Source organism: Hirundo rustica, chromosome 2 (genome assembly GCF_015227805.2).
Source record: "Hirundo rustica isolate bHirRus1 chromosome 2, bHirRus1.pri.v3, whole genome shotgun sequence".
In the NCBI taxonomy this organism is placed as follows: domain Eukaryota; kingdom Metazoa; phylum Chordata; class Aves; order Passeriformes; family Hirundinidae; genus Hirundo; species Hirundo rustica.
In genome coordinates this window covers 26,549,683-26,576,845 of record NC_053451.1, presented here as the reverse complement: position 1 = coordinate 26,576,845, position 27,163 = coordinate 26,549,683, and the positions used below count along the sequence as shown (strand labels likewise).

General features: G+C 48.2%; 1 protein-coding gene across 1 annotated transcript in view; it reads left to right on the top strand.

The window, feature by feature from the left end:
• The window catches only part of FSTL1 (follistatin like 1), a 51,995-nt gene extending 25,153 nt beyond the window's left edge, over nt 1-26,842 (top strand). Inside the window, exons 3-11 of the mRNA XM_040055556.1 lie at nt 12,367-12,471; nt 13,687-13,816; nt 14,979-15,011; nt 16,623-16,753; nt 19,707-19,825; nt 20,586-20,698; nt 21,489-21,599; nt 23,290-23,387; nt 23,638-26,842. Coding sequence (XP_039911490.1) covers nt 12,367-12,471; nt 13,687-13,816; nt 14,979-15,011; nt 16,623-16,753; nt 19,707-19,825; nt 20,586-20,698; nt 21,489-21,599; nt 23,290-23,387; nt 23,638-23,682 — 885 coding nt within the window. The 3' untranslated portion in view covers nt 23,683-26,842. The remainder of the gene's footprint in view (nt 1-12,366; nt 12,472-13,686; nt 13,817-14,978; nt 15,012-16,622; nt 16,754-19,706; nt 19,826-20,585; nt 20,699-21,488; nt 21,600-23,289; nt 23,388-23,637) is intronic.
• The last annotated feature ends 321 nt before the right edge of the window (nt 26,843-27,163 follow it).

The window sequence follows — 27,163 nt, the reverse complement described above, 5'->3', positions numbered from 1 at the left end:
AAAGTCTTCCCAGCTAGACAGGAAAAAATTCCATGGTTGCAGAGAGAGGGGGAGAGAGATGTCTGCAACAGTTCTTTATTTCCAGACACAGTCACAAACAGCCAGATGGAAGGAGATGAAAGAATTAGAAGAATAGGTTGCTTTAGACACCAAATAACAATGTTATAGGAATAAAGCCATTGGAATAACTTATTTGGTTGGTTTTTTTTAATTTCCTTAGCTGAATCAGAGAGTCAGCTCAAAAATTGCATTTTAGGTCAGTTGAATTTCATGCTTTATTTTCAACAGAAAAAAAATAACTGGGCAAAGAAAATTGCTAAGCTTTCCCAAAGATGTTTTTATTTTGCTTTCTTTGACCTTTAAGCTTACATACATAACCTCATGAAATATATTTTAAAATAAAAAAGGGGAAATAGTTCACTTCATCTTAAAAATCATTTTGGAATCAAAGCCGTTCCCAGAACTAGGCAGAAATTTCCAAATAGTTTTGGTCTACCTCAAATTGCATTTTTTAGAGAATTAGGTCTCTGTCAGAAAAACATTACCCAGCCTTATTTAGGAGTTATAGGAAATCAATGGTCACTTCTCTTGTTTCTTAATCACAGTATTGCCTTTGGGCTGCAAATGCTGGCAAGTCTGTGCTGTCAGCCATGGGGACATAAGGGAAGCTCTGCTCTGGCAGAAGTGGTGGTGACTGAGACTACACGTGTGGGTACGGGGTGTGCCATTTCTAATGAGCACAGCAGAGGTTATCTGCTTCACTTTCCCCTTCATTTTATTTGCTGCTTCACTGCTGGGAGGGTCTTGTGGTTGTGACAGGTATATCTTCCAAACAACAGATCATAAGCTAACAGGTCGGGGGTGGTGCTGGGGGAAATACCATCCAACTTCCTCACTGACAGTCCATACAACATAATTATCTCTTGTTCCCCTTCTGTTTAGGCTGTGTTATATCAGAAATGAGGCAGGGGACCCACGAGGACACACCACTGTAAGCACAAGCAGCTTGCCTAAGAAAAAGCCTCTGGGTTTGACCAATCTTTTCACGTGACTTCGGGTCCAGCAGAAGCTGCAGGGAGCAGTGCAGGGGCAAAGGGGCCACTGTTGGCTGTGGTGCTGATAGCCTGGAGAGACACCCATCCTTGGGGCATCCATGGGAAGGCTGGAAACCCTCGGACTTTAGAAGTTTTTTTCTGTCCTTCCAACTGTGGCAGTTTCCATAGTGACTGTATTTTATAGCCTATTTCATAGTGATACTGCCAGTTTTCTCATGACCTTCTTGCCTTATCAGAGCTTCCTCTTGGCTGTCTCAGTGAAGAGGTCAGTCTTTAAGTGCAAGTCCCAGAGACTTACAGAGCTTTCCCTCCCACAGAGGGAAGTCTTTTGAGGATAGGCATAAAATGGTGTTAGCACTGCACGGGGATGGTTTCCGGTGCTGGTGACTAGATTGGAGGCTTTCTGAAGGATAATAGGGACAGCAGGAGTTGAAAAGAACATGCTGATCATAGCTTGGGTCACAGTTCCCCTTCTGCTGGGTCCCACATGGCCCAACATTGCTACTGCCTGATCTCGGTGTGGGGCTGTGGGGTGCCTGCCCTCGCAGTTTAATAGGATTTGCTTGTTGCTGATGTGATGTTTCTGAGAGCACTGAACACACACACATCTCTCCCAGTGCACCTCTGCAGCCTTCCCAATGTCCCAGCTGCAGCAAAGATTTTTCACTTAGTTTTTACAGCAGTTTTTTCTCTTCTCTTTCCCGTACTAATCAGTAGGTGCACGCACCTGTGAGTTGCCAGGTCATCTCCTGAAATCCTAGTTTGCATTTTGCAAGCTTTGGCAGACTTGCCTTCAGTTCCCTCTAGCTACAGGGACACAGTTTAACCTTGGATGGAGCCGTGCCTTTTTGGCAGATGTCCCACTGATGAGCAGACTCCAGGTTACTTCTGCAGCCTTACTCAAACCTTTCCTCTCTTGCAGGTTTGCCTTTCACTTCTACTTTCAGGTGTTCCTGTTAGTCTGATAACTGTTCCCAGCTATATGATTTCAGGAAGGGGATGGACGCTCCCTCAATACCACAGACCATGAAACATTGTCTCGACAAAATAATGTCTAATAATGAGGGGTCTTCTGAGCCTTCCCCACTGTTCTCACTGTGTAAAGGGGATTTCATGGCTTCATGAAGTAGAGAAGCTTCAGAGGAGAGAAATGCCTGTGACAGAGCACTGTCCCATGGGGATTCACTCCTCCAGAGCTGCCTCCAGCAGAGCCATTGGGTGGAGCAGACCCCAAGCTGCTCTGCATTAACAAGGAGCTGGGCAAATCCTTCAGCAAGGCTAGAAAATGGGAAGTGCAGAACTGGCTTATGTCCAGCTCTGTTTTCACTCTCCCCCACTGAGGCTGATTCAGTGTTTCCCCCCAGTCACATTGATTTCCATTGCATTTTTTTTGCAATATGCTGTGGTAGAAAGCGAGTAAAGAAGGACTAAGGGACAGAACTGGAAAGAGGGATGATCAAATCCATTGCAGTTGGATTCCCATCCCAGTGAGGGGAACAAAACCACTGAGGACTCTTGCACAAGAAGCTGGAGGCTGCTGGTAAACCTCAGCATTTCCTGCAATCTACATTCCTCCTGTGTATCCAGTTACTGGAAGGGGTGTGGATATGCCATGGGGTTGTAAATTCTAACTTGCCTCCCACTGCTTAGCTCACTCTTTCCTTCTCTCTGTTGGAGCCAGGTGATGGTGGAGAAATGTGCCAGATTTGGATTCCATTGAGAAATAAATCATCCCTGGTCAGAAAACAGAGGCAACGAAACTTACTGGCGGGACCAGTAAAATCTGCACAACTTCAGAGTGTGGGAAATTAGGGGAATGAAGGATGAAAAAAAGAGAGACCGCCATGATACAGAAAGAGCTGTGCATCAACACAGATTTAGGGACTGAAAAGGGAGCATTTGTATATGGCACAAACTGCCTCAGATTGGGTAATGGGTGTGGGGGCAGGCAGCTGTGTGAGTGCACCTCAGGATGGGGCAGATGAAGGAAGGAGCATACACCTTTGGGGAAATGCCATCTGACAGAAAAACCTCCCTTCTGCAGTTGAACCTGGGTGTGCTCAGGGAAAAAGAGGTGATGGCACCTCTGTTTAGTTGCTAGCAATAGTTTGTGGTGCGGAGATCTTCTTTGGTGTGGAGGCCCTGAGGGTGAACTCCTCATCCTCTTCCTTCATCCTCCTGATGTCAAGGCCTTCCTCTGACTACTCTTAAGCACTGTGACCTGTCTCATGTGCTACTCCCATACAGAACAACAGCCTCCTGTTGGAATTCAGGAGTCAGTGCTGGTCTTGTTCTTATTTTTGTTTTAAACAAAGTAGGATGGAGAACTGTGATTCCTAGGAGCTCAGCCATGGTAAAATAGAGCCTGGCCCAGGGCACTCAAGAAAAATGATGCCCCAGTGAGGAGTATGACTTGTGTATTACACAGTGAAGTGGTCCTGGCTCTAGACCAGATAGCAGAGGAAGCTGAGCTGCTGTCTTCTGGTCATTCTTGAACAAGTCTTGTCCCTTGGGCTTTTATTCTCCAGTCTTGTCATGTGAGAAGATGATATCAATCTCATCCCTAGGGCCCTGTGGACTAACTTCAGTTAGGACCTTTCATGTGCACCTAGATGCTTCCCTGTGCCTAAGGGTTATTTTTCTATCCAAATTCAAAGTGATTAACTTGATTCCTCCTTCTAAGAACTATGGCACAGCAGAGCATCATGTCGTCTCCTCCTGTGGGACTGATTCTGCCCTGCTCACAACTGAAGCCTCTTCAGCTGGTTTGGTATGCACAAATCAGTCAGTCTCTGAACTCCTGCCTCCATGACTTGCTGGGAGCCAGCACTAGCAAGAAAGATCCCGGTGGTTGCGGAAAAGCTGGCAATTTCACCACATGATGCAGCAGAAGGGAATAAAGCTCCTTCTTTCAAAGGTGCTGTAGGGATAGCTGGAGAGAGCGGTGGTGAGAGACAGTGCAGCTTTGGGCCATGACACTTAGGAAGCTGTGAGCATAAGGAGTGTTTTTGCCTGAGCAGCAGAGTGAGGCTGCAGGAGTGAGAGTGCTGCCAGATGCAAGGTCCCTTCCTTCTAGCAGCCATTTTCCAGACTTGTTTGCAGGAGAGATTTCCTCTTCCCCAGACTCTCGTGTCATTGTTCCCCTAATGGGGCCTCACTGGTCATTGCCTTGTGGTGGAAAATATGAGATTGTGGGGGCCAGAGCACAGACATTCCTTCCAGCTTAAAAGGGAAAACAGAATCCTTGTGCAGCGGAGTCCCCGAGAGGTGTGCCTGGCTCCGTAACTGTTTTAGCAGCATCACGCTGTAAGACATCAGCTGTTTGGCAGATGCCTTTCTGCTCTTGATCAGGTTGTGGGGAGAAAACCCTCTTTCCCAATTCTTGCTTCCCTTTCTGTGTAGGCACCAGCTTCTTCCTGCTCACTGTGGGACATGAGAAAGCCATGGGTGGCATGTGAGGGCTGCTGTCCCTGCCAGCAGTGCAGACCATGTCTCCACAGGGGTGAGTAGGGAGGTAGAGCTCTATATCCATCCTGCCCATGTCTGCAAGGCAGTGCTGCCCAGGCAGTCTTCTTTAGTAAGCAGTACAAGCATCAGACATCTTCATTTCCCTGACAGAGTCATGGATGAATTCCTACAAGCAGGTTTTCACAAGCCATGTTGTTTTTCCATGGCCTCACGTAGAGGTCACTGACCTGATGAGCCCCTTTATCACAGAGGTCAGTCAGAGCCTCAGCCGCTCTCCTGCTCGGTGCTCATATGATGGACACATCTGATCCATGGATCGTGACTGAGCAGCCAGCAAGTCAGGGAGGGTCTTGCACAAATGGGTGAGGTGCGGGTTTGCAGAGGGAACCTCCTCTGAGCTCTGGGAGTTGCAGTTCCTTTCCTCTGTTGCCTTCTTTTCTCTGAGTCCAGATTTTCTGGGAACACGCCCTGATTCCCAGCATGTGCAGAGATGTATGGTCTGGCTTGTTTCCCATTAGTGAAAGTCAGCTGCCATTAAATATTCATCTCACAAGCATTCAAAAGCCTCTAAGGGGTTGCACTTGGTGTGATGTTTTAAGAGAGACAGGCCTAGATGTCAGTTAAAAATAAAAAGAGATACGGGCAAAGTATTGGGAAGAGGGGTTGGCTGTGTGGATTGGGGCACATGCTCCTCCATGGCAGGCATCCCACTGGGAGCGCAGTAGCTCCTGACACTGTCCAGATTGCTGTTCACAGCCCTTGATTGAAGCTGGCTGAAATGCCCTAGTGATGGGAGCTCTGAGGGGGCAGAAGTGAGATGGGGTCTCTCATCCAACACAAAGGAAATGCTATAGGGGAAGCACAAAGGTCGGTGGCAGGGAGACAGCAGGGGGCTGGAGTGAGGATCTGTCCTCAGGACTGCAAGCAACAGTGACATTGAGTCTGTCAAGAGGAAAGGCTGAGCCAGAGAAGTGTTTTGTGGGGCTCTGCAAAGGCATTCCTGCCCGGTTCCCTAAGGAAGCAAAGCTATGTCAGCAGGCTGTCTGTGTCTGCCTGCCTGTCTCCGGCCTCCAGCGAGTCTTGAATCTCTGGGCCTGTTTCCGGCACAGCTGATAAAGCGGTGGAGGCCTCCGAGATAATGGGATCCAGCTGGTTCTGTGACTCTAGGTGACTGCCTTAATGAGAGGGGCCTGCGAAGACCTCCCCTGAGGAAGGAGTCCGTGAGCTGCCCTGTAACGAGCTGACAGACAGGCCCTGCAGAGAGAGCTGTTGGAAACTGGCCTTCATTAGTTCTGCCGCTTGCAGGATGGCTTTAGGACCTGGGGGAGGAGGGATCCTGCAGTTTAAATGGCACTAGACCCCACTGTATGCAGCACAGACCCCATACCGACACCCTTCAAATATTGTTAGCATTGGGAACACTGTCAAATGCAGCTGGTCACAGTCCCTTGGGGAATCCAGCCCTGATCTGGACTTTGCCTGACAAACATCTCTTCTTTTTTTAACTAGCTAGCTAAGGGATAGCCTGGTTTTGAGCCTTTCCAGCTGCCCAGCAAACACCTTTGCTGGTGTGAGCAGCAGGACATGTACCATGTGCCCCCCAGAGATGGATGGGGATCTCCTGCAGCAGGGGAGGGAGGAGCTCCAGAGGGTGCCACGTTGCGTCCAGATAGCTAAAGAAGTGTGCAAGAGGTGACCCTCCACCAGTGTGTACAGCAACCTCTGGCAGCAGGTTTCCTTCCAGAGTAGAGTAAGTATTATTCCACAGCCTACTGCACCATCCCAATAGCAATGATGTCCTGAGATTGTCCTGATGATGTCTGGTTTTATTGGAGCTAATTGGGAATCACATGATTCAATCCCTACTTGCTGGGCTTATCTCCATCTTATTTTTGCTAAATGAAACTCAAGCCTTCCAAGTAAGAATTTAAGATAATTTGGTTGGATTTTCTTCCAATCTGAGGCAGTAGCCCAAAGGAAGGAAGACTGTAATGGTCACATTACCTATTTTTGGCAAACCCAGTGTCAGAGGCACCTGCTTGTTTCACCCTAATCTGCCCAGTTTGTGCTGCTGCCAAATTTCCACGCCATCACACCAGAGTGTTAGTGGACCCAGGGAGCTGCCACAAGAATTGGGTCAGGTTTGCATGGAGGAATGAGTGCTTTGCTTGTTAGCTGCAAACCAGAACAACGGGACAAACGTGCTGCCAGAGCCAGCTGCACAAATGACCAGAGGTGACGAGCTGGCTGCCCCTTCGTGCCCGCCGGTGAACATGGGATCTTCTCTCCCTGGAGCTCTGCAGGAGGACACTGCTGCTGAAAGAGCTGCTCTTCCCAGAGAAACACTTGGGTAATGGGATGAAATGCATGAGCCAAATGCTTTCTCAGTGCCATCACTGTACAGGAGTTGCTAAATTTTCCTGACCTCCCCCCTGAGCTGCTCTGCTGCCCTGCCCTCTTTTTTTGAATGTTGCAGCATAGTGCTTCTCCCTCCCTGCTCCTGGAGAGGAGGGAGTTTTAGGAGTCAGGAGACATGGCTTACCTCAGCTTTCTGCATTGTTGACCTACTGCCTTCTGTTTCCAAACCTTTCTGCATCCAGAAGCAAACATTGCCAAGACAACAGCTAGACAAGGCACTAGATTTCATGGTTGCATGTTGAGTTGGTTTAGAAATTGTGCAGGCTATGCAGTTTATAGGTGGTACCTTGGCACATTCAGCGATCCCTTACATCCCTACTCCCATGTTAGTTGTGGCAGAGAACAGGCAAAAGGGATGTGGATGGGAAGATGTAGGGAAGACTGGCAGAAATGCATAGCTGCATGGCTTATTTTTCTCTGATTGCATGGAGGGGAGTCTGTTGTGAATTGTACTGATTATATCTGAAAACTTGTACCCAGCTTTTGCTGCTGCCTTTCCTGAGGCATGAGAATCTGTGCATGTCTTGCAATCCCAGACATCATTTCGGTGCCCTTTAGTTTTGCTTTATCTGTGTAACACTCAAGTTTGTATAATACATGGGATTGCCTCCCATAGGAGCTTTCCATGCTCCAGCTTTAGAGCACTTTGATTTCCTTGCACATCACGCAAGGCAAAACCACAAAGCCTTGATTTTATAGCAAACAGCACAGAGCATTATGTGAGGGTCAAGTAATTTTATGGATTTCCAGAGAGTGATGCCAAATGAAGAAAAGACCTACCCTCACTGCTGATAGCAGAAAAGATTGTTACTTGTGTCAATAGGAGCAGGACAGTAGGTAGTATTTCTCCAGTGCAGTGTGGGCTGCTGAGAAAAAGACTTTTGAGGCCTCAAAGAGGAGATTTTGTATGGAAAGATATGCAGAAAACAAGGCAGTATGAGGGGTTGTTGTGAAGCACATTAGCTCCCCATGTAGTAGTAGGGCAATCTTTCTGCTTGTTTCCCAGAACGTGTGTAATGGCAGTAATCCCTGCTGCTCTCTTCGGGCAGCAGGGCACTGTGGACATGGAGCTGCATGCACAGCTCTTCTCTGCGGGTGGAAGCTTGTTCTTCCTTACAGAGGTGTTTTGTCACTGAATTGTTCATGGTTTCATGGCTTCAGCTCTCACAGGCTGGTTGGGAAAGTCCCAATTCCCACCAAGGGGGACAGGCACGGCTCAACAGGGGCCAGGGGAGGCGGCAGCCAAGGGAGAGCTGCAGTTCCTTTGCAAAGGCAAGGAGCCGCGGTACCTCTTTTCTGTCACGTGTACAATTGCTCGCATCTCACTGCAGACACTGCATTGTTTCCATGCAGTCCCACCAGTGCAGAGCAGGCACAGCACCTCGCAGGACCTTGGGATCCTGTGCAGCCGTGCACGTGGCCCTGCATTGGTGTGTCGAGTCACGCTCGGTCCTGCACTTCCAGGCGCAGACAGGGACTCGGAAATGCTCCGCACATCTGTGCTTACTCTGTGTTGGGGGTCCAACCCCTCAGCACCGGATGCTGCCAGAGATGACAAACAGCCCTTTCCACTGCCTAATTTCCTAATTTTAGCTCTCCACCTTGAGGCCCTGCATTGCTGGTTGCCATGGTGATCCTTCACCGCTGGCATTGCCTCTGGCTTTCCCGCCTGCGGGTGCCTTGGAAATGTCTTTTTCCTCCTTGCTCCTCGGGAGGCAACAGCTGAGGCAGAGGCATTGCATGTGACTCTCTGCACTGTCAGCTCAGGTCTTCTGCTTAGTGTTTGCCTGTTAACATGCAAGAACCTTCATCCACAGGGTTACGCTTCCCAGCCCTCCAAAAGCATTGTGCATTCCCATCCCCATTCAGTAGACAAGCTCTGCATACGTGATGCTGCCCAGCTGCCCTGAACTTCTGGCCCTTGAGTTGTTGGGAACAGCTTTCTCCATGGTCTTTGCCAGAAAAGATGTCTGGGAAGGTTGTACCCCTGCAGGCGGAAGAGTCAGAGTGCCCCTGTGCTGTGGCTGACATTCCAGAGGTACAGGTGCTCCTGCCCTGGCTTCATCCTTGCTGCTTTTACACCTTCCCACTTGCTCTCTGGGCAGCAGAGGAGCACATAAAAGCAGTGCCCAGAGAAAGAGCTTGGGCACCTCACTCGAGGCAGAAGAGAGGAACTGCCTTGCCAAGGCTTGCAGTGGAAATGCCACCGTGCAGCAATTAATTACGACTCTCTGCCCTTTCCCTTCCGCCTGCCCAAGCGCGCTGTGGGCCGGAATGGGAACACTTCCCAAGCACAGGATGATAGAAAAGGCAGTGGCAGCTCTCAGGGACAAAGCAGTGTAAAATCTGCTATTCCAGACCCCAAATTCTGATATTAATTAATTTAAGGGCAATGATGTTGAAACACAGTGGAGTCTTCTTTTTAAATTCAAAAATTTAAAAATTTGAAGGTCATATTTTCAAGCTTTTACAAGGCAGGTGTGAGGATGAGCTATTCAATATTAAAGTGGCAGCTGCCATCCTCACTCACATGACTCCAGCAGGAGAAGCTTTATAAAAAGCAATCATGATAAGGCCCAAGGTAAGATCAGAGTATCTGTCACAAGAAACCAGTTTGGCTGGTAGCTTCTGAGAGATCACCAGAGAATCAGGAGATTATAAAGCCTCAGTCACAGACTCCCACTCTGCTCATCCAGTCATCCACCTCTGGCCCTGTAACACTCTCAGTTGTGCACAGGAGAGTCCCACGCTTGCTGGGAAGGCAGCCAAGAGCTGGTAGAAGGAGCTCCCACCCTGTGGTATGCCCCAGCTGAGTTTGAGAAACCTTGTGCCAGAGTGAGAGGGCAGGCAGGCAGAGCAGCTCGCTTCCTTTCTTCCTCTGGCTGAATCCTGCGGTGGAGAAAGCCATGCTGGAATGTGGCAATCAGCTCCAACCCCCTGCCAGCCTAGGGCAACTTAGGGCAATAAGAAGAAGCAACCAGAAAATTGTATTGCTTTGATTAATGAGAAAAATCAGAGTAACGTGGCCTTCTAGCCTGGCAGGTGGCAGGGTGTCTTCAGAAGCTGTTCTGGTGGTGTCGCCCTGCCAGCCTCCCCAGCCCAGGTTCCAATGGAAGAGCTCTGGGATGGCTCCTGGGCTTTAGCATTACCAGTGAGGAAGCTGTGGATGGCCACATTGGAGACCAGATTTCCAAGTGAGTTCCAGTGGAGAGAGGAGTCCTGCAACCTGAGCTTGGGCACTGTAGATGCTTGTTGAGGCCGGCTGCATTGTAGCAGTGCCTTAAGTCCCAGCCAGGAATCAAAAGCCAGGTTTGGCATTGGTGGGCATGGATTGGGAGGTGGCTGCTGGCAGTCCCTGCCTGTCCATGGGAGAGGCAGAGTACTGCCATCTATTGCCAGGCACCTGGATTACAGACCTTGCTGCTGGGCCACTCAAAGCTGTGCCCAGCTGGTGTCTTCTGTCTTTGCTTGAAGGGATTGACAAGTCGCTCAAAACCCCTTACATGGATCAGCGCTTTGGTAGCTACGCTGCATTTTAGGTGTGTGAGTGCCCAAAGTCAGACCCCAGCCTTGGACAATTTGGGTATTTCCTTGTGCATTTTGCAAAATGAGCTATTCTTTCTTTCCTGCCCTGAGTTGCAGGAGGTTGCTTTGTGCAGTGAAGTACTCCCGCTGTTCCATCCCACCCCAGAAGCACCCAGCTCATTTACCCCAGCCCTCCACTGGAAAGAGAATAGAGAGAGGTGGATATAGCTCAGAAACAATATGTGAAAAGAGATGAAAAGGCAGAGGGAGAATGCTGTCTTCATGGAGAGAACAGGCCTGGGACATGGGATTAATTTCTCAGCTAAGACTGGCGTGTCCAAATACTGTGTTTGACAGAATAAGCAGCAAAATAGGAACACCTGCAGAGAGTACGAAAGATGTTTGTCACTATGTGAACCTGGAGGGATTCGTGCTTTGAAAAAACCTTCTCGGGTTTGATGAATTGTGCAGTAGGCCAGCAAACAAACTATTCTGAAGACCAGGGCAAGGTTTTTCAGAAAATCTTCTGGCTGTCTCTGTGGACTGTTCAGTAAACACAACAGCTCTCTGTGAAATTGGGGTTTAAAGGCAAAAAAAATTAGGATAAAGAAGAAACAGAAGGAAAAAATGTGTTCAGCATTTGTCAATAATGTGTGCTCTTCCGACAAATTCTGTTCCTTTATCGTCATCTGTTTTCAAAAATATGTGATGGAGGTACAAAGATGCCACAAATCAGCAGAGTATAAGAATAATACTCAAATGAGAAAGAAAAAAAAAAAAAAAAAAAGTATTAGACAGAAGAAACACAGCAGATGTGATTGACTTATCTCACTGATTCTTTTTCATTCCTCAATCTTCTTTCTGATGCAAAACTGTTGCAGAAGCCAGTTGGCTGGTATAAATCAGGTATTCAACATACAGGTGGGAAATGTTAGATGAAACAAGAGTCACAAAGAAAATTAATGACAAAGCAGGGAATTAAGGCAGGTTCTTCAAAGTCTGAACCCCTGGAACCTACCTTCTTCTTTTAAAAGTCTATTTAAAAAGGCATTAAATGGATACAAATAAGTGGTAGTTGTATCAAAACCATGATTAAAGTATGGAAATATTCCATGCTAGATGTCACCAGTTTAGGAATGCTGTAGGACTCCAAGAAAAAAAAAAAAAGAAAATATTTGACAGTTATGTGAACAATACTTGTGATGACTTTGGCTAGGAGAAAACTGTAAAGCATATAAATTGTGCTGTAGGGCATAAGTCAACCACAGGCTGTCAGGAACCAGGAAGGAACTTTCATTATGGGAGGATTACTGGATAATTATCTCATCCATGACAGTGTTCTTCCTTTAAAGTGTTTAATCTTGACCAGTGAAAGCAAGATAACGGTTCATGTAGTTTTGTCACTTTTTATGACAAGGACGTTATCTGGTGCCTGATAGCAATTTCTTCTGCCTGTTTGTATTGTATCTTTCTCTAGGGATATGTTCACCTTCTTCTTAAATGTCTCAAGAAAACGCATTTCTGCTCCCTACCCTCCATGAAAAGAAATTTTAAAGACAGCAGTCCTTGACATGAGCAAATTATTCTTGCCATTCTTGCTAGACTTCCTCTTGATCATGTTTGCTCCAATTCTCCCAGGTGATTTTCCAGGAATGACCAGAAGGAAACCCTGTATTCCTGGGACTGTAGCCCTTGTTTTTGTGTCTGCTCCTTCTTATTGTCTGAGCTGTCCATCTACTGAAGTCGTGTCTCTCTTGTTCTGTCATCCCCACCTTAGCACCGTGGTTGGTACCTTTTGTCCTGATACCAGTTAAATGTGGTTTTGGTTTTTTTTTTCAAACTGCATTGTTACTCTTCTGAGTAATGATGTATTTTGCATCTCTGACTTTGTGTCTTGCAGGAAGAGCCAAGGAGCAAATCTAAGATCTGTGCCAATGTTTTCTGTGGAGCTGGGCGTGAGTGTGCAGTGACGGAGAAGGGAGAGCCAACCTGCCTCTGCATTGAGGTACGGGAGCAGCACAGGTTCTGTGTCTGGGACAGGGGTCACCACCATCACCCCCCGATGGGTTTCTGTCACTGCAAGGATCCTGTGATGGAATAAGGCTGTGGCTGCTTTGAAGCAGCTGCAAATTCACAGTGGCTCTTCAAACAGCAGGACTGTTCCAGTGTTGTGTGGGGGAAGAGCCCTGTAGGGTAGATATAGTCTGGGACTCGCAGCTGTGCTGCTTGCAGGACTGCCGAGGGTCTTTACATGCACAGGAGACTGGAAGTCTTTTGTTGGGAAAGCCCAGTGGGGTATGGATATGCAACTGGCTTTGAAGGGCACTCTAGGGAGTGGTCTGTGAACTCCAAGACAGCCTGCCCTCACTGGTATCTTGTTTGAGGAGGTTACAAGCACCCTACTAAAAATCAGCTTTTGTAAGATGGAAATAATTGTGGTAGAGTGCTGTAAGGATGAATAGCTTTACCCAGCAGGGAGTCAGAGATGATTAGAAGAGTCTTTCCCAATTGTAGAGACACAGTGTCTCCCTACTCTGCTCTGCCCCATGCCTTCAAAACATTTCTGCCTGGCTCCTGGGAATGGCCACGTGGCTCTTTGTTCCCCCTTCCCTCAGAGCTTGCAGCTCTGGCATGACCAGCCTGGGCACTGGAGAGTGAAATGCCCCATTAGTAGGAAGCAAGTCTGTCACTCTGGGTAGGCTTGGCCAGACCAAAAGGGGCAGAAGAAAGAAGCTCATAGCCTGAACAGTGGCACTGGTGAACTCTCTCTTTGCTGTAGGCTGTGCTCTTTGTTCATGGCTGATGCCTTATTCTGCCATTTGGTTGCAGAAGGGTGGAGCTGAGTCTACAGAGAGATGCAATGAGCCAAGCAGGCACAGGTGCATAGACCAGAGGCACAAAAACACCTCTGGGCAGGCATGGCCACGGCACATGGAGCAGCAGTTGCAGAATTATGCTCCATATTTATGCTGAGCACTGATTTCTCTGCAGGGTTCTGCTTTCAGAAAGACTCCTGTCATCCTGCTGGTGTTGGACACTGGGATGAAGTGAGGCCTTTGAACTCACACGCACAGCTTCCCTGTGTGGGTTTTTCTGGGGAAATGAGGGTAAATTCGCCTGTTCCAAACACAGGGCCGAGGGGACAATGCCAAGGACTTCTCTTGAGCTGGGCTGTCCCAAGGAGGCAGGTGAAATGCTGTGTTCTCTGGCTCTCCCCCAGAAATGCAAACCTCACAAGAGGCCTGTGTGCGGGAGCAATGGCAAGACGTACCTGAACCACTGCGAGCTGCACCGCGACGCCTGCCTCACCGGCTCCAAGATCCAGGTGGATTACGATGGCCACTGCAAAGGTAACCTGGCAAGGAGGGCTGCCTACACTCTCAGGGACAAAGAGTGGGCAGGGAAGCGTGAAAACAAGGCAAGGCAGAGGCCTCACTGGCCAAGACCTTGCCCCACAGTTGCTGAGTGCGGTAAACAAGGCAAGGCTCTGAACAGTAGCTGGATTCAAGCAAGAGTCCGGATGACCAGGCAAGCTGGCAGTGATGGAGCAGGCCTGAAATCAAGTCGTGAAGTCAGGGCTGGTGGTTCTGGTGACCAGAATCAGACAACAGCCAGACAAGCTCATAGTGATGAAGTCTCAGCAGGGCTGAGATCAAGGTGGAAACATGTTCACCGGGTCAGGGTCTGGATCAACAGCCTATGGAAGAGAGTTGTTGCAACAGAGCTGGAGACAGGCTTGGCTACAACATAATAATCACAGGCAAGGATTAGGAGTTGAGGCATCAGATATGGAATGGAGCCTCATGGCTCATGGTTAGAGTATGGATGGAAGCTCGGGGTGAGGCCAGCAGGGTCATTAAGGCCCTCATTAGCACACTCAGAACCCTGACACCTTGACTGTGAGGGGACCTTGGAGCTATTGTCTCCCTAAGCTTCTGGAAGTGTGGCACTCAGGAGAGCAGGGCAGCCTTTTGCTCCTGTTGCCTCACTCTAAGCTTTTGGATTCAGCCAAGTGTCTCAGTTTAACTGCTGAGGAAAAGTCACGCTCTGGGGCTAAACTTCTAAAACCAATGCTATCATCCATCATCATAAGCACCCTCATTAACTTTAGGAGCAAGGATTTTGCCTCATCAATGGGGCTGTTTAACTCCCACACTCACACCAGCTGCATGGTTTTCTTGTGTTCAGACGGAGTTTCATGTGTTTAAATGTGTGCCCACTGTCTCTTGCCCTGTCATTGGATACCATGGATAAAAGTCTGGCACAGGCTTCCTCATTTCCTTCCATCAGATTTATAAACATCGATGAGATTGTCCCTGAGCCTTCAGTTCTTCAGTCTAAATTGTCCTCAGTATCTCCTCAGGGTCCAGGGGATTCCAGCCCCTCAATCATGCATGTGGCCCTCATATATCCAAAGACTCCCAGGTTCCTCTGCTTTTACCTGTGGTGGTAAGAGATTTGTATTGCTTCACACTGCATCAGAAATGTCCTCTTCTGTCTTTCCATTAACAGAGAAGAAGTCTGAGAATCCAGCTGCAAGTCCAGGTAAGAAGCTGTCTCCTGTTTGGCTGAGGCCTCTGTATGAATTTGTATGCTCTGGGAGATGGCAGGAGGGTGTGCTGGGGGAGTGCAGAGCTCTGTGTAAAAGTCCTATCCTGCATGGGCTGTAGAAGAGTCTGAGTTGATAAATCTACTGAAATGTGATTGCCTGGCTCTTCACTCTTGGGTAACCTTTCAGAGCTCATACATCTCCTGGGCTTTTCACTGTGCTGGGATGTCTCAGTGACTGAGTGCAAAGGTGCAAAGAAACCCAGTTTGCCCCCAGGGACTCAAACTGTGCTCATCACCCAGACTGAAGGATGGAGCACTCTTTCACCGCCTTCATTGGGGATCTAAGACCATAACTGTGGAGCTGTTGTCCCCAACTCCAAGAGCACTCTTTTAAAAGGAAACTGCTTTAGGAGTGATGAACCAATGGGTGCAGAGGCAGAGAGTCAGGAGATACAGCTGAACTGCCTCTACCATCAGCCAACAAGATGATCTTAAGAGTCTCTTCTAACATAAATGATTCTATGATCACCTAAATTATAAGTCTCTTCAACTCCCTGTGCTTGGTTTCTCCCCTTATGTATTGCCATGTGTACTTAACACTGGATTTTAGGGCCATGGCTTGTCATCAGGAGAGCCTTTTCCCATTCATGACCTCTAAGTACTCGAGCTCTATAACCACCAACTTTAACTTCCTAGGACAGATGAGAGCAAAGCCTCATACTAACTAAAGAGGAAGGACCCTGTCAGAGCATGACCACCACCCTAAAGCAGTTTTAAAGAAGTACAAAATTAAACATGCCGGGTTTATTTCATCTCTCCATCTGGTGGTGATAGCAGTCACTGGATTCAGAAGATCCTTAGTGTGTGTAAGTGACGTGAATGCACACTGATTCCTTTTCTGGCTTTGCTGGCCACTGGGCAGGTGTGACAATTCACAGCCAGGCTTTCAGTTTTGTTTCTGAAAGCACAGTTTGTACTAGCACACACAGCGATAACCCCCCTGGAGAAACCCGTGCCACTGGCAAACACTGCGAGTGAACAGGCCCAACTTGACACCCTCTCGTTTCCTGTCAGAGTGGACAAATCCTTGAAGAAACAATATTTCCTGAGATGATAGGCCCTGAAATTCAAGTCTTGGAGACAGAGTGGTAGAAAGGCTTGCTCAGTCTAGTCTTCACCCTGGCAGAGGATAGAGGTTTTGGTATTTTAGGACTGACAGCTGAATGGCCATTCTACGCAGTGTAGAAGCCTGGGGACATTGTCAGTTACCTTCCTCCCTCAGTCTGGGGCTCTTCACACCAAGATGAGTCAGCTCCGGGTTCTTCCACAAGCTTGAGGAATGGGAAGGAGGAGCTTTGGCAGGAGTGTTGTTTTCCGGCCTTGCCACATGGTGTCACCAACAGCCCATCCTCGATTCAGCACATGCCGCATCTGCTGGGCTCTGGCAGTGATGTAACTCCAAGGACCAGACGGACTGAGGGGCTGCGAGCTGCCATGAGGGAGGGCTGGCTGGCTTTTATTTCCAGTCCTCTCTCTGTCATCTCCCTGCCAGCTCGATTTCTCTCACTCTTGTTTTTCCTTCTGCTGTACTGTCTCCCATTGCAGTTGTCTGCTACCAGTCGGACAGGGACGAGCTTCGTCGCCGGGTGATCCAGTGGCTGGAAGCTGAGATTATCCCAGATGGGTGGTTCTCCAAGGGCAGTAACTACAGTGAAATCCTGGACAAATACTTCAAGGCAAGTAGAGCAGCACCTGCCTCAGAGCCCAGACAACATTTCTTGTCTGGTCACTGCATAACAGCTGCTGTGCCCCCAGCTGAGAGGCTCCAGTGAGTGATGTGCCTGTGGAACTGGGCACCAGAGGGATCTGATAAGTCCTGATGTGTTATGGGCTGCCTGCAGCAGCCACTGACACAGCTTGTGACAACCAGATGTGGAAGATCTCTGGCTCCTGCTGTCTGACCTGACCTGGGGAAAAGGAGGAGGGCAAGCCACATGTGCCTGTAGCAGAGTAAAGAACTAATCTCAGGGGTCAAAAAACAGAGGAAAAAAGGTGAAAATGCTCAAAATGCAGGAAGCTGTGGCAGGGGCTGCTGATTCTTTTTCCCAGATAGTTCCAAGGCCATGCTGAGATGGGTATAGGGGGCACTTGGGGGCTTCAAAGAATATGTCCCAGTTGTGTCTGAGAGCTGGCAGCTCCCTAGTACTCTGCAGAGGGAAAGGAACTACTTGAGTCTTGGGCCTTGCAATAATCCTGCTCCTCCCTCCTCTCTGTCAGTCTGTCCCTCTGTAACCAGAAGGTCCTGAGCTTCTCCTATGCTCTTGCCACATGCACTGCTGTGTCCCTCCCTCTCATGCCTGGCTTCTGACAGAGACTTCAAAGGATTCAGGATGGAGCTGGAGGAGCAGGTGGGGAAGAGGAGAGAGCATTTAAATCATGAGCTGTTGAGAGCAAGAGATTAATGGTGCCTGACAGGAGTTAGCACTGCAAGCAAATTTGCCATGGCAATGGCACCCCCTGGTGAGGCAGAGGAGCCGGTCCCCTCACTCCACAGAGCATCCTCACATTTGCAGCCTTTCATGCTGCTCTGTCTGTGGAAATCCATTGCCCTGGGCACTCCTGTCAGTGCCTGCCAGCACCCAAAAGCAGCAGTGTCCTGTGTCAGTCCCTCTCCCTGCAAATGTGCTGTCCCCAGTCACTTTTGCAGGGTCTCCCCAGGTCGTGGGCTTTGCTGAAATGCATGAGCCAGTCACAGGCTTGTTCCACTGTCACCGCACAAGCCGTTCACACCCGCTGTCCCCAACCTGTCAGCGTGCTGGTGACATCCTGAGGCTGCAGCTCAGAGACAGGCAGCCTCATGTTCTCTTTACTGTCCCAGTTTTTCTGCAGCACTGATCCTAGCCACTGGGTGAGAGTTCTTATGGCAAAGAAATACCTCTGCTTGCACCAAAGGGAGAATTTCCATGGCCAAGGTCAGCAGTATGAGGTTCAGTAAGGCCAAGTGCTGGGTCCTGCATTTGGGTCACAACAATCCCAGGCAGCACTACAGGCTGAGGAAAGAGTGGCTGCCAAGGGAGGTGGTGGAGTCACCACTCCTGGAAGGGTTCAAGAAACAACTGTGGCCCTTGGTGCTGTGGTTTAGTTGATAATGTGCTGTTCGATCAGAGGTTGGACTCGATGATCTTGGAGATCTTTTCCAACATTAATGATTCTGTGATTCTCTGTCAGGTGGTAATCCACCTTTTCAACTATCTTATTCTTAAAGCTTTGAAATGTTTTTAAAGCAGAATTCAGAGTTTGGGATGAATCAAAGCAAAGCAAACTAAATTACTTCAAACACACAGAAAATTGTGTCAGCAACAAGTGTCTGCTGTCACTGGAAGAATTGTGTCATGCCAAGCTGTGGGGCTCTTCATGCCCTGCATTCCTGCAAACGGCCTGATTCCTGTCCTGCATGTAGGAAACACTGGAGGCATAGTTGAAATGAACCTTTTCCCTTTTCTCCTTGTTGGGGAGGTTCGTAGATGTGGCATTAAGCTATTCCCCTCCTGGAAGTCTGACTTGTGGGGCTCACTGGGATGTGCTTTGTTAGTCAGGCAGGCCATGACCTTGAAGGGCATTATTTCAAGGGGAGCAAGGCCAGCAGTGGGAAGCTGCTCCATTTTAGAGGATCTCTGTGGGAATGCCTTCATGTAGACCCTAGATTCGAAAGGCAAGAAAACTCACCTAACAATCTGGGTCATTAAGAGAACTGCAGTAATTTTCACCAATAAATAAATAAATAAATAAACAATAAAGCAGGACAAGAGGCTTCAAAGTCTAGTGGAAGTTCACATGTGGAGCAGTTATGCAGGATAATTTCCCTAGCCCTAGATGTTTCTCCTGAAACACACAGAGGTTAACAACAGGCAGTGTCTATTCCAGCATTCCTGAGAGCACTACACAAGGAGCCACAGCAACCTGCCCCAATCACACAGCAAAAATTAGGTGCCAGCAGTCTGTGTGCAGGATTAATTTTCCACTCACAGCAATGCAGCTGTCTCTGAGGGGGCACAGCAATTCCTGCTGAGTGCCCAGCACTGCGGTGTCACATCTCCAAACAGGAAAGCAAAATGCAATTACTTCTTTGGGAGTACATCCAGGATTTTGGGGCTAAAAACGCTGCTCTTCAGTGCCAGGAGTCTTGTTGGGACCTTAAGAAGTTGATGGTGAGGTGTTGTGCTATTGCATTAAATTTTTTCCCTGGTATCAGCAGAAAATTGCTTCCTGTGATTTTTCCCTTTTGTCACTGTCAGAGTTCAGGCACAGCTTTGGATTTACCCATATTGGAAAGCTGACACCTCCTTGAATGCAGCTGGTCTGCTTTAAGGCAGGAGGTATATAAGAAGGCTAAGAGCTGGCTGAAAAAAAGAGAAGAAATAGGGTTAGAGCCATAAATCAAGCAGCAGGAGGTGAATGAGAGGCAGTGTAGCTTATCTGTGAGACCAAGGCTAGGATCATACCTCTCTCATTCTGAGGCTAATGTGGATATGTTGCTGCTTTTCTCTGAGCATCTTTCCTTGTGAAAAACAGGGATAATGGAACTTGTCTCACTAAAGCTTCAAAATGCTATGTACGTATGGAAGAGGAAGAAGGAAGGGGTACTTTGATAAATGAGAGCCTCTCCCATCTTCCCATATTCCCCTACAGAGCTTTGATGATGGTGATTCTCGCTTGGACTCCACTGAATTCCTGAAGTTTGTGGAGCAGAATGAAACTGCCATCAACATCACCACCTACATGGATCAGGAGACCAACAAGTTGCTCAGGTGGGCAGTGGACAGGATGCCAGAGGGAGGGCCAGGGGGGCAGATGTGGTAGAATGGAACATGGAACTTCGCTCATGGTAAATATCAGTTAGGGCTTGCACTGACAGAGTTAACAGTGTATGAAGTGGCTTCTTACTTAAACAGGCTTGAACACCACAAGAGGAGCAGTCCCATCTCTACCCTTCATGTTAGGCATGTATTCCAAGCCTCTTTTGCCTTAAATCTCGCACTTGTGCAGCTAGAAGGGAGTTGGGTAACAGAAGATTTGTCATCTTCTTTCTAGTACCTAATAAATTAGCTTCCCTGGGGACTCCCCTCACCTTCTGCCTAATAGCTAGATCCAGTGCAAAGAAGATGGTGGGAAAACACCGTTCATACACAGCCTATAGTTTGAGAGGTTTCCCTCTTTCTTTGCCACTGCATGCGGAAAGGCTGCTTGTGGTTATGCTGTGCTTGCATCTCTAGCTGTGTGACAGCATGTAGATGTCAACAAATGTGGATGTTCCATTCCTGCTGTTCTGAATATCCCTCCACTGCCCAGGCTGTTGACAGACAGAGAGTATTTTGTGACTGTTTTTCTTTTCTCTGTATCCCATGAGGTTTCCTTAGAGAAGCCGCTTTCTGCCAGACATCTTGGAGTCTCCCTAGTCATTACTGGTTTTACTCTGGTTTACTTTACTGTTTTGCACTCTGAAGGCAGCAGAGCAGGGACCAGCCTAGCACAGCTCCGTGCAGAACAAACCTCCGTGTTTCCTTTCAGGGGACTCTGCGTAGATGCCCTCATCGAGCTGTCAGATGAAAATGCTGACTGGAAGCTCAGCTTCAATGAATTTCTCAAGTGCCTCAGCCCATCCTTCAACCCACCAGAGAAAAGTAGGAACTCCTCACTTCTCCTGGGGAACATGAGGGGTCCTGGGAAGGGAGGAAAGAAAAGAGATCAGCTTCAGGCCAGACATGGGGTGCTGTAACTCTGCTGCCAGCGATAATTTTAATATATGCCTGCCTCTCATCCAACAGCACTTTTTGTCCCTGCATTGTGTAAAATACTGCTTTTACTGTCCCAGAGCTCTTGTGATGAGAAAGGTTTGGATTCTAGAAGCAATGACGTAGGTTGAATGGGTACAGTACGCTTGTAAGGTCAAGGCATGTATTTAACAGTGCAGAGGTCAATCATGTGAGGAGTTCATGGCCGGATAACTTAGGAAAGTCAGACCAGACCAAAGTCCTGCTATGCTCTGCCTTTCACACAGAGAGCCTCTCTGATGAGCATCTCAAAGTTCGCTATCCTTCCAAATAATTTCCCCAGCTTATCCCCACCTGGATCAGAATAACCCGAGCTTTCATTTCAGGAGTTCTTTTCTTTGTATAACAGATAAGGAAATTCAAACAAATCTCAACACTGAGATTTCACTTGGAGTTGAGAAATGGAAGTGTGTTCTTCTGAGGAAGAAAACCAAAGGGTTTGACTTTCCCAAATCATTTTTTGGCTGATTTCATTCACCAAATTCAGCATGAACATTTTAGTCATGAGGAAACTTCTGGTGGTTGGGGAAGGAAGGCTTCCCCTTAAACCTCATCTTCTCTCTCAAGGCATCTCCAAAGTATGCTGTCTTTAGCCTGCTCGCTCTCTCACAAGCACTGCCCTTGTTTTATGCCTCATCAGAGTGTGCCCTGGAAGATGAGACCTATGAGGACGGAGCAGAGACCCAGGTGGAGTGCAACCGCTGCGTCTGTGCCTGCGGGAACTGGGTGTGCACCGCAATGACATGCGAGGGTCCGTATGCTCTCCAGAAAATTACTGGGTTTGGGTCTGGACAAAAGGAATTCTCACTCTCTGTCTTTCCAAAGGCACCAGCTCTCCAGGGCTCTTCTCTCCCCAGCTTTTCCTCAGCTTCTCCATGGGTGGTTTCTGCATAACCCTCACATGTTCCATGTTGGTCAAACCCAAGCTGGTACTGTTCCAGAGGTCAGAAAGTGTGTAACTGGGCTCGGGGCAACGCTGCTGGGGTTTGTAATTTGGATTTGGAGTCATGAAAATTCAGCACTAAATCTTCCAGACCAGAGCTACTCTGCATCCAGCTGGTGCAGACCAAATAGGTCACCGGCTGCTACTGTACGTGTAGGTGTGAGCAATTTGACTAACTTTCCTGTCCATATCCTCATTGTATCTGTGTTTATGGAATTTTTAAGACAGGATCTAGGATCCTGTCTTGATCAAGAAGGGATATAGGAACCTTCATCTAATGCCAAAAAAGCACTTGAGCTTCTTGCCACAAAAACTGTGGAATAATGGTGAAGGAGGGAGGTGGTGCTCATAGTAAGCCAGGGTTGTTCCTCCTTTGGAAGGCCTTAAGCCTGCACAGCCATGGTAGAGCTGTGAGAGGTCATGGTGCAGCTGTGAACAGCAGCTCTCTGTTTCGCCTTCTCACACATAGTCCAGGGCCAGTGGAATGCCACCTCTTCCCTGTGTTGGCAAATGTATGGGTCCTTCCCGAGGAGCCACATCCATCCTCCCAGCATGGTGCTGCATTTTTCTGGCCTTCTTCCCTAGAAACCAGGCCCTTGCAGGAGCTTTGTTTCAGTACTGTGTGGGACCTGTCAGGAGTGCAGTGGTTCAGATCTGTTGTCAGTAGCTTGGGCAGAGTAGGAGCGAGGGAAAGGGCACCAGTGTGTACAAAGCTTTTCATGTTTATCTGATCTTCTGCAGCAGAGGCTTCAGGATCACCTCAGCTCAGACTTAGCTGGAGCAGCAGGAACTCACCTGAGAAAAGACAACTGTGGTATTAATAGAGCTGCCAGAGGAGCTGTGTGTAGGTGTCATAGATTAAGCAACAGAACGAGAGACTCTTTTTGTTGCCTCCCCAGGAACAACCTTCAAAGTTGCTATGCAACACCTGTTCTTGCTGCCTGCTTTGTTCCCTGCATCCATGACAGAAGTGTGCCATGGGATAACAATTCCTTGCCTTTCTGCCCATGGCAGAGCAGCAGAGGGGTTAGAGGCTACTGTTAGAGGAATAATGAAACTGAAGAATCAGATCAAACACATTAGCAAGTTACATCTTCATTGAGCAAAATTACTTCTTCATTATATACCAGTTACTCTATTTGGGTAGCACTGAGCTTCTGTTTATTCCCTACAAGAGGCCAAGATGTTTGAACTAATTATAGGTGTTTCTTTTGAATAATATGCAGCCTCTTCCATGTGGCTTTACTATCAGTCACGTGGGAGGGAGAGACAGGGACAGACTGCACACCCCAGTTGTGAAGTCTCAGGCAGCCACAAGACCTGTTCTCTTTCTAAGAAGCCGAGCCATATCCAGCAGCAAAGGCTGCCTTGAAAAAAGGAAGCTTGAAATAGCTTGAGGGATGCTGTGGCTGACCTGCCTCTCTTTGTTCTTCATGGTTCAGCATCTGAAATTTGCATCCCCTATTTGTGAAACACTAAACTCCATTTCTGCTTCCAGGGAGGAATGAGAAGGTGCCTGCTCAGAGACACCGACCTGATCAAGATTTGACTGAGGAGGAGATGGCCAGATATGTTCAGGAACTGCAGAAGCATCAGGTGAGCATGAGGCTGGGAAGGTCTGCTTGCACTAAGCCTCCCCTTGCCAGATGGGCTCCTTCTGTTTCTGTTACTTGGAGACTTCTGCGAGAAGGGGGAGCAGAGTAAATCTCTTGCCCATGGGGACAAATACAGGTGTGGGGCTTTCAGATATAAGTGTTGGCACTGCCTGTGGATGGACCAAAGAATTCAGAGCACTACCAAATCCTGTGTCAGCGCAGAGCTTCACTTCTGTGCTCTCTTTCTCCAGGAGACGGCTGAGAAGACCAAGAGAATGAGCACCAAGGAGATGTAAGGGGCCTCCACATCGGAGGAGCCCAGGAGGATGGGCCCAACCTGCCACCCTGTCCTCCAGTGCTGATCTCAGTATGCACAAGTGTCTGCTACAGTTGTCCAGTCACAGATATTTACATGTATAGCGATGGGTTATTTGTTTTGTAATACACAAAGAATGGGGCCAGGAAAGGGGAGCAGAGCCCACCTGTTCAGGGAGGTTCATTGCTGGGACCTTGGAAGGCTGGGAGGAACTTACAGCAGCCTCTGGACCCTTCCCCAGGGCAGACAGCTGCTTCCTCCAAGAACTAACAGGGATTTCTTGTTCCCCTGGATCTGGGGAAAGGATGGAGGTCAATGCTGGATAAAAAAGGGGGTCTTCAGTCAGTACAATTGTCAGCACCAGCCTTGGCTGCAGAAATACATGCCTGGCAGTTTTGTGCCTGAACACGTGTGCTGCAGGGCATCATTATCCAAGGACCTTTGCTTCAAGCTCCTCAAAGCAGGTCAGCCTGGTGTGGCACCTGGGAGTCGTGGTGCCATCCTGCTGGCATGAGTCCAGCACATTCCTCCTTTCTTTCCACCAGACTGATCTCAGCAGCTCCTCCAGTATATTGTGGGCTCCAACACAACATGGTTCCTTTTGACCTCATCTCACTCTTACTCTCCCTGCCCCCTCCTTAGAGGTGCTATCGTATTTTTTTTTCTTATCACATTCACATGCTGACTCCCCCTTTGGTTTTTGTTTTGGGTTTTTTATTATTTTATTTCCTATGGTAGTGATTCAGCTTTTGTATGTTGTGTAGCTCTAGATCTTTCAAGAGAAACCCAGCGTGTGGGTTTTTGTTGTTGACAGCGCTGTAATGCCCATGCACAGTTTGTATCGCACTGCGCTCGGTTGCCACAAACACCACGGGCGAATTGTGAGCCTTGCACTACAGGGTATTTCCCAGCTGGGGAGAGCAGTGTCCCTCGTGGGAAGAAGAGACAGGGCTGGATGTAATTAGTTTCACCAGACGCAGATTGCTACTGCAGCTCTCTAGCTCTCGCTCCCTTAGCTAGCATTGACCACGTGCTCAAAGTCTGTGCTCGTGCCTCTCTAAATTGCTCAAAGCACTCTAGAGACAGAGGGACCAGGCAATCCCATCAGTACAGTATCTTAAAAAGCTTAACTATGTAGGAAACTGTTTAGTTGTGCTGTTGGCATCATCTTGGGCTTTTTATCTTCCTCTGGGGTGAGGTGGCAGCATTATCCTTTGATTCCAGAAATGAGTTTGGAGTCAGGGCTGGAAGCCTCATTACTGATGAGTTTCTCAGTGTCGTTGATCAGACCACCTTTGACCACTGTCACATTCCTTCATGGGTCAGTTTCATCCCACATGTTTCTCAGAGCATTGGTCCTAGATGTAAATGAAATGCTGTTTTGTTGATAGTCACCTCTGTAGCCTGAAGCCCAGCTGATTTTCTTACGCAGTTGTCAAATGTACTTCATGCACACCTGAACATCCATGTTGCCTTCATGCCTGTGCTGTGCTTCCCAACGCAGTTCGTGTGCCCTGATCGACTGCTTGTGACTTCCATCTTTCTGTTTGTGAGCAACTTCAGTAGTTGTTGCTGTGTATCTTGCAGTCCCTATTGCTTACTCAAGCAAAATTCCACTTGCATCTGCAAAAGTATGTCTGGTTTGAGTGAAGATCAGCAGGACTTTTGTCCCAACCTTCCCCTTTTTGCACAGTGCTTTCCTTGGAGAGAAGGAATGAGCTGGTACCTAGAAGTACAGGAAAAGAAGAAAGCTTGGTCCCTCTTGTGCTCTTCTCCATGAGCCAGATGTGTTAAAGGCTATCTGGTCTTTGAGCTGTTTTCCTGATGTGAAGCCAGAGGACTTCCATTGACTTTGGCAGAGTGCCACTTTTCCAGCGAGAACTATAACGTACCCTGCCATGGCGGTTCTGGCATCATAAATACAGAAGGAGACTGGGGCTCTTTTTCTTGTGAGGGCCAGGATTTGAGCAGCTGTCACCTGTGAAGGTGAGAGGAATGAGTCCATATGAGCTGAGGGAAATGTGGACAATGCTACACTGGGACAGAGTCATTGTTTGTGTTCTGGTGGCACTGGAAGAAGTGGTTGGTGGAATGGGAGCACCCATTCGACACAGGATTGCTCCTTCCCAAGAGTATCAGTGAAAGGGCTTCATGTGCTGGATCTGGAGTCACAGGAACATTGTTAATAAATGTTTTTGCTTTATTCCAGCCCTGCTCTAAAAGGTAGTTAGTGCCTCCCAGATCACTTCCTTCCAGCTTGGATTGTTAAAGTGCCTTAGAGAAAACACAACAGCTTGCCTTCAAGGCTTTCCCTGGACAGGGATAACATCTTGTTCAGTCAGGAATATCTCCAACTGTGAAAACGGGAGCATGTGCAGGAAGGGGAGGTGAATGCACGGCTTCAGGGCTTCTGCAGGCTGCACCGTGATGTGTTCTCTGTCCCCTCCTGCCTGCTGTGGCTGTGCAGCCACGTGGACGTGTGCTGGCAGCTGAGGTTTACAGAGCTTGCTCTTGCACTGAAGGCGGAGGGGCGGGCCGCGGGCTCCGGCAAGCTGAGCTCTCCGAGAAGCCACACAAGAGATCCCAGGGAAGCCTTGGGCAGCAGGCTGGGAGTGCAGCAACATTGCCTGGAAAGGGCTGCTGCCTGTGGAGCCTCTTCCTCCCCATGCCCCCACAGAGGGATGCTGTGGAAAGCGGGGCCTGTTCCAAGGGCAGCAGTTCTCAAAGGGGACCAGAACATCTCGGCTCCCTGCACAGAGGGGAAGGGCAGCCCAGACTGAGCAATGCTCAGGCTTCTGCAGGCTGGAGGGTCACTAACTCCTGCAGGGTGACCTGGCTGCTGGGGAAGGATGTGCTGAATTTCAGCCATTGCCCTCTGAGATGATTGCTGTACAGACTACAAGGGGCAGGGAATGTGTTTTGTTTTGTTATTCCCAAAAAACCAAATTTAAGCAACAAACAAAAAAGTCCCACTCCTCCCTCTATACTCCCTCCTGTATGTGTGTGAAATTTATCAGTATTCTGTAGGTTTCCTTAGTGCACTTATTTTACTTGATTTTGTAATTTTTTATTTTTTTTTTTTTAAGCAGGGGGGTTTGGATATTACTGCCAAATAAATGAAACAAAAAATTAAAAAATAACACTTGTTTGGTTTATTTTTGACCAGCCACACAACTTGTTTTCAAAATAAACATCATCCGTCTTTGCACATTCAAACACAGATCTCAGTCTGTTGGACTCATGTGAGACGTGACTATTTCTGTTTTATAGCTGGGGAATCAGGTGGAAAGAACCCATAGGCAAGTAAAAACAATAGCTAAAGCTTGAATAATAGCTTGAAAATGTGACTGAATGGTGAAATAGCCTTCGATTGTGTAGTATGACATGAGGAAGTGTCCTACTATTCATCTGCCCTGTAAGTGTAATGCCACTGCTGAGTTTCTATGCAGATAATGGTCTGA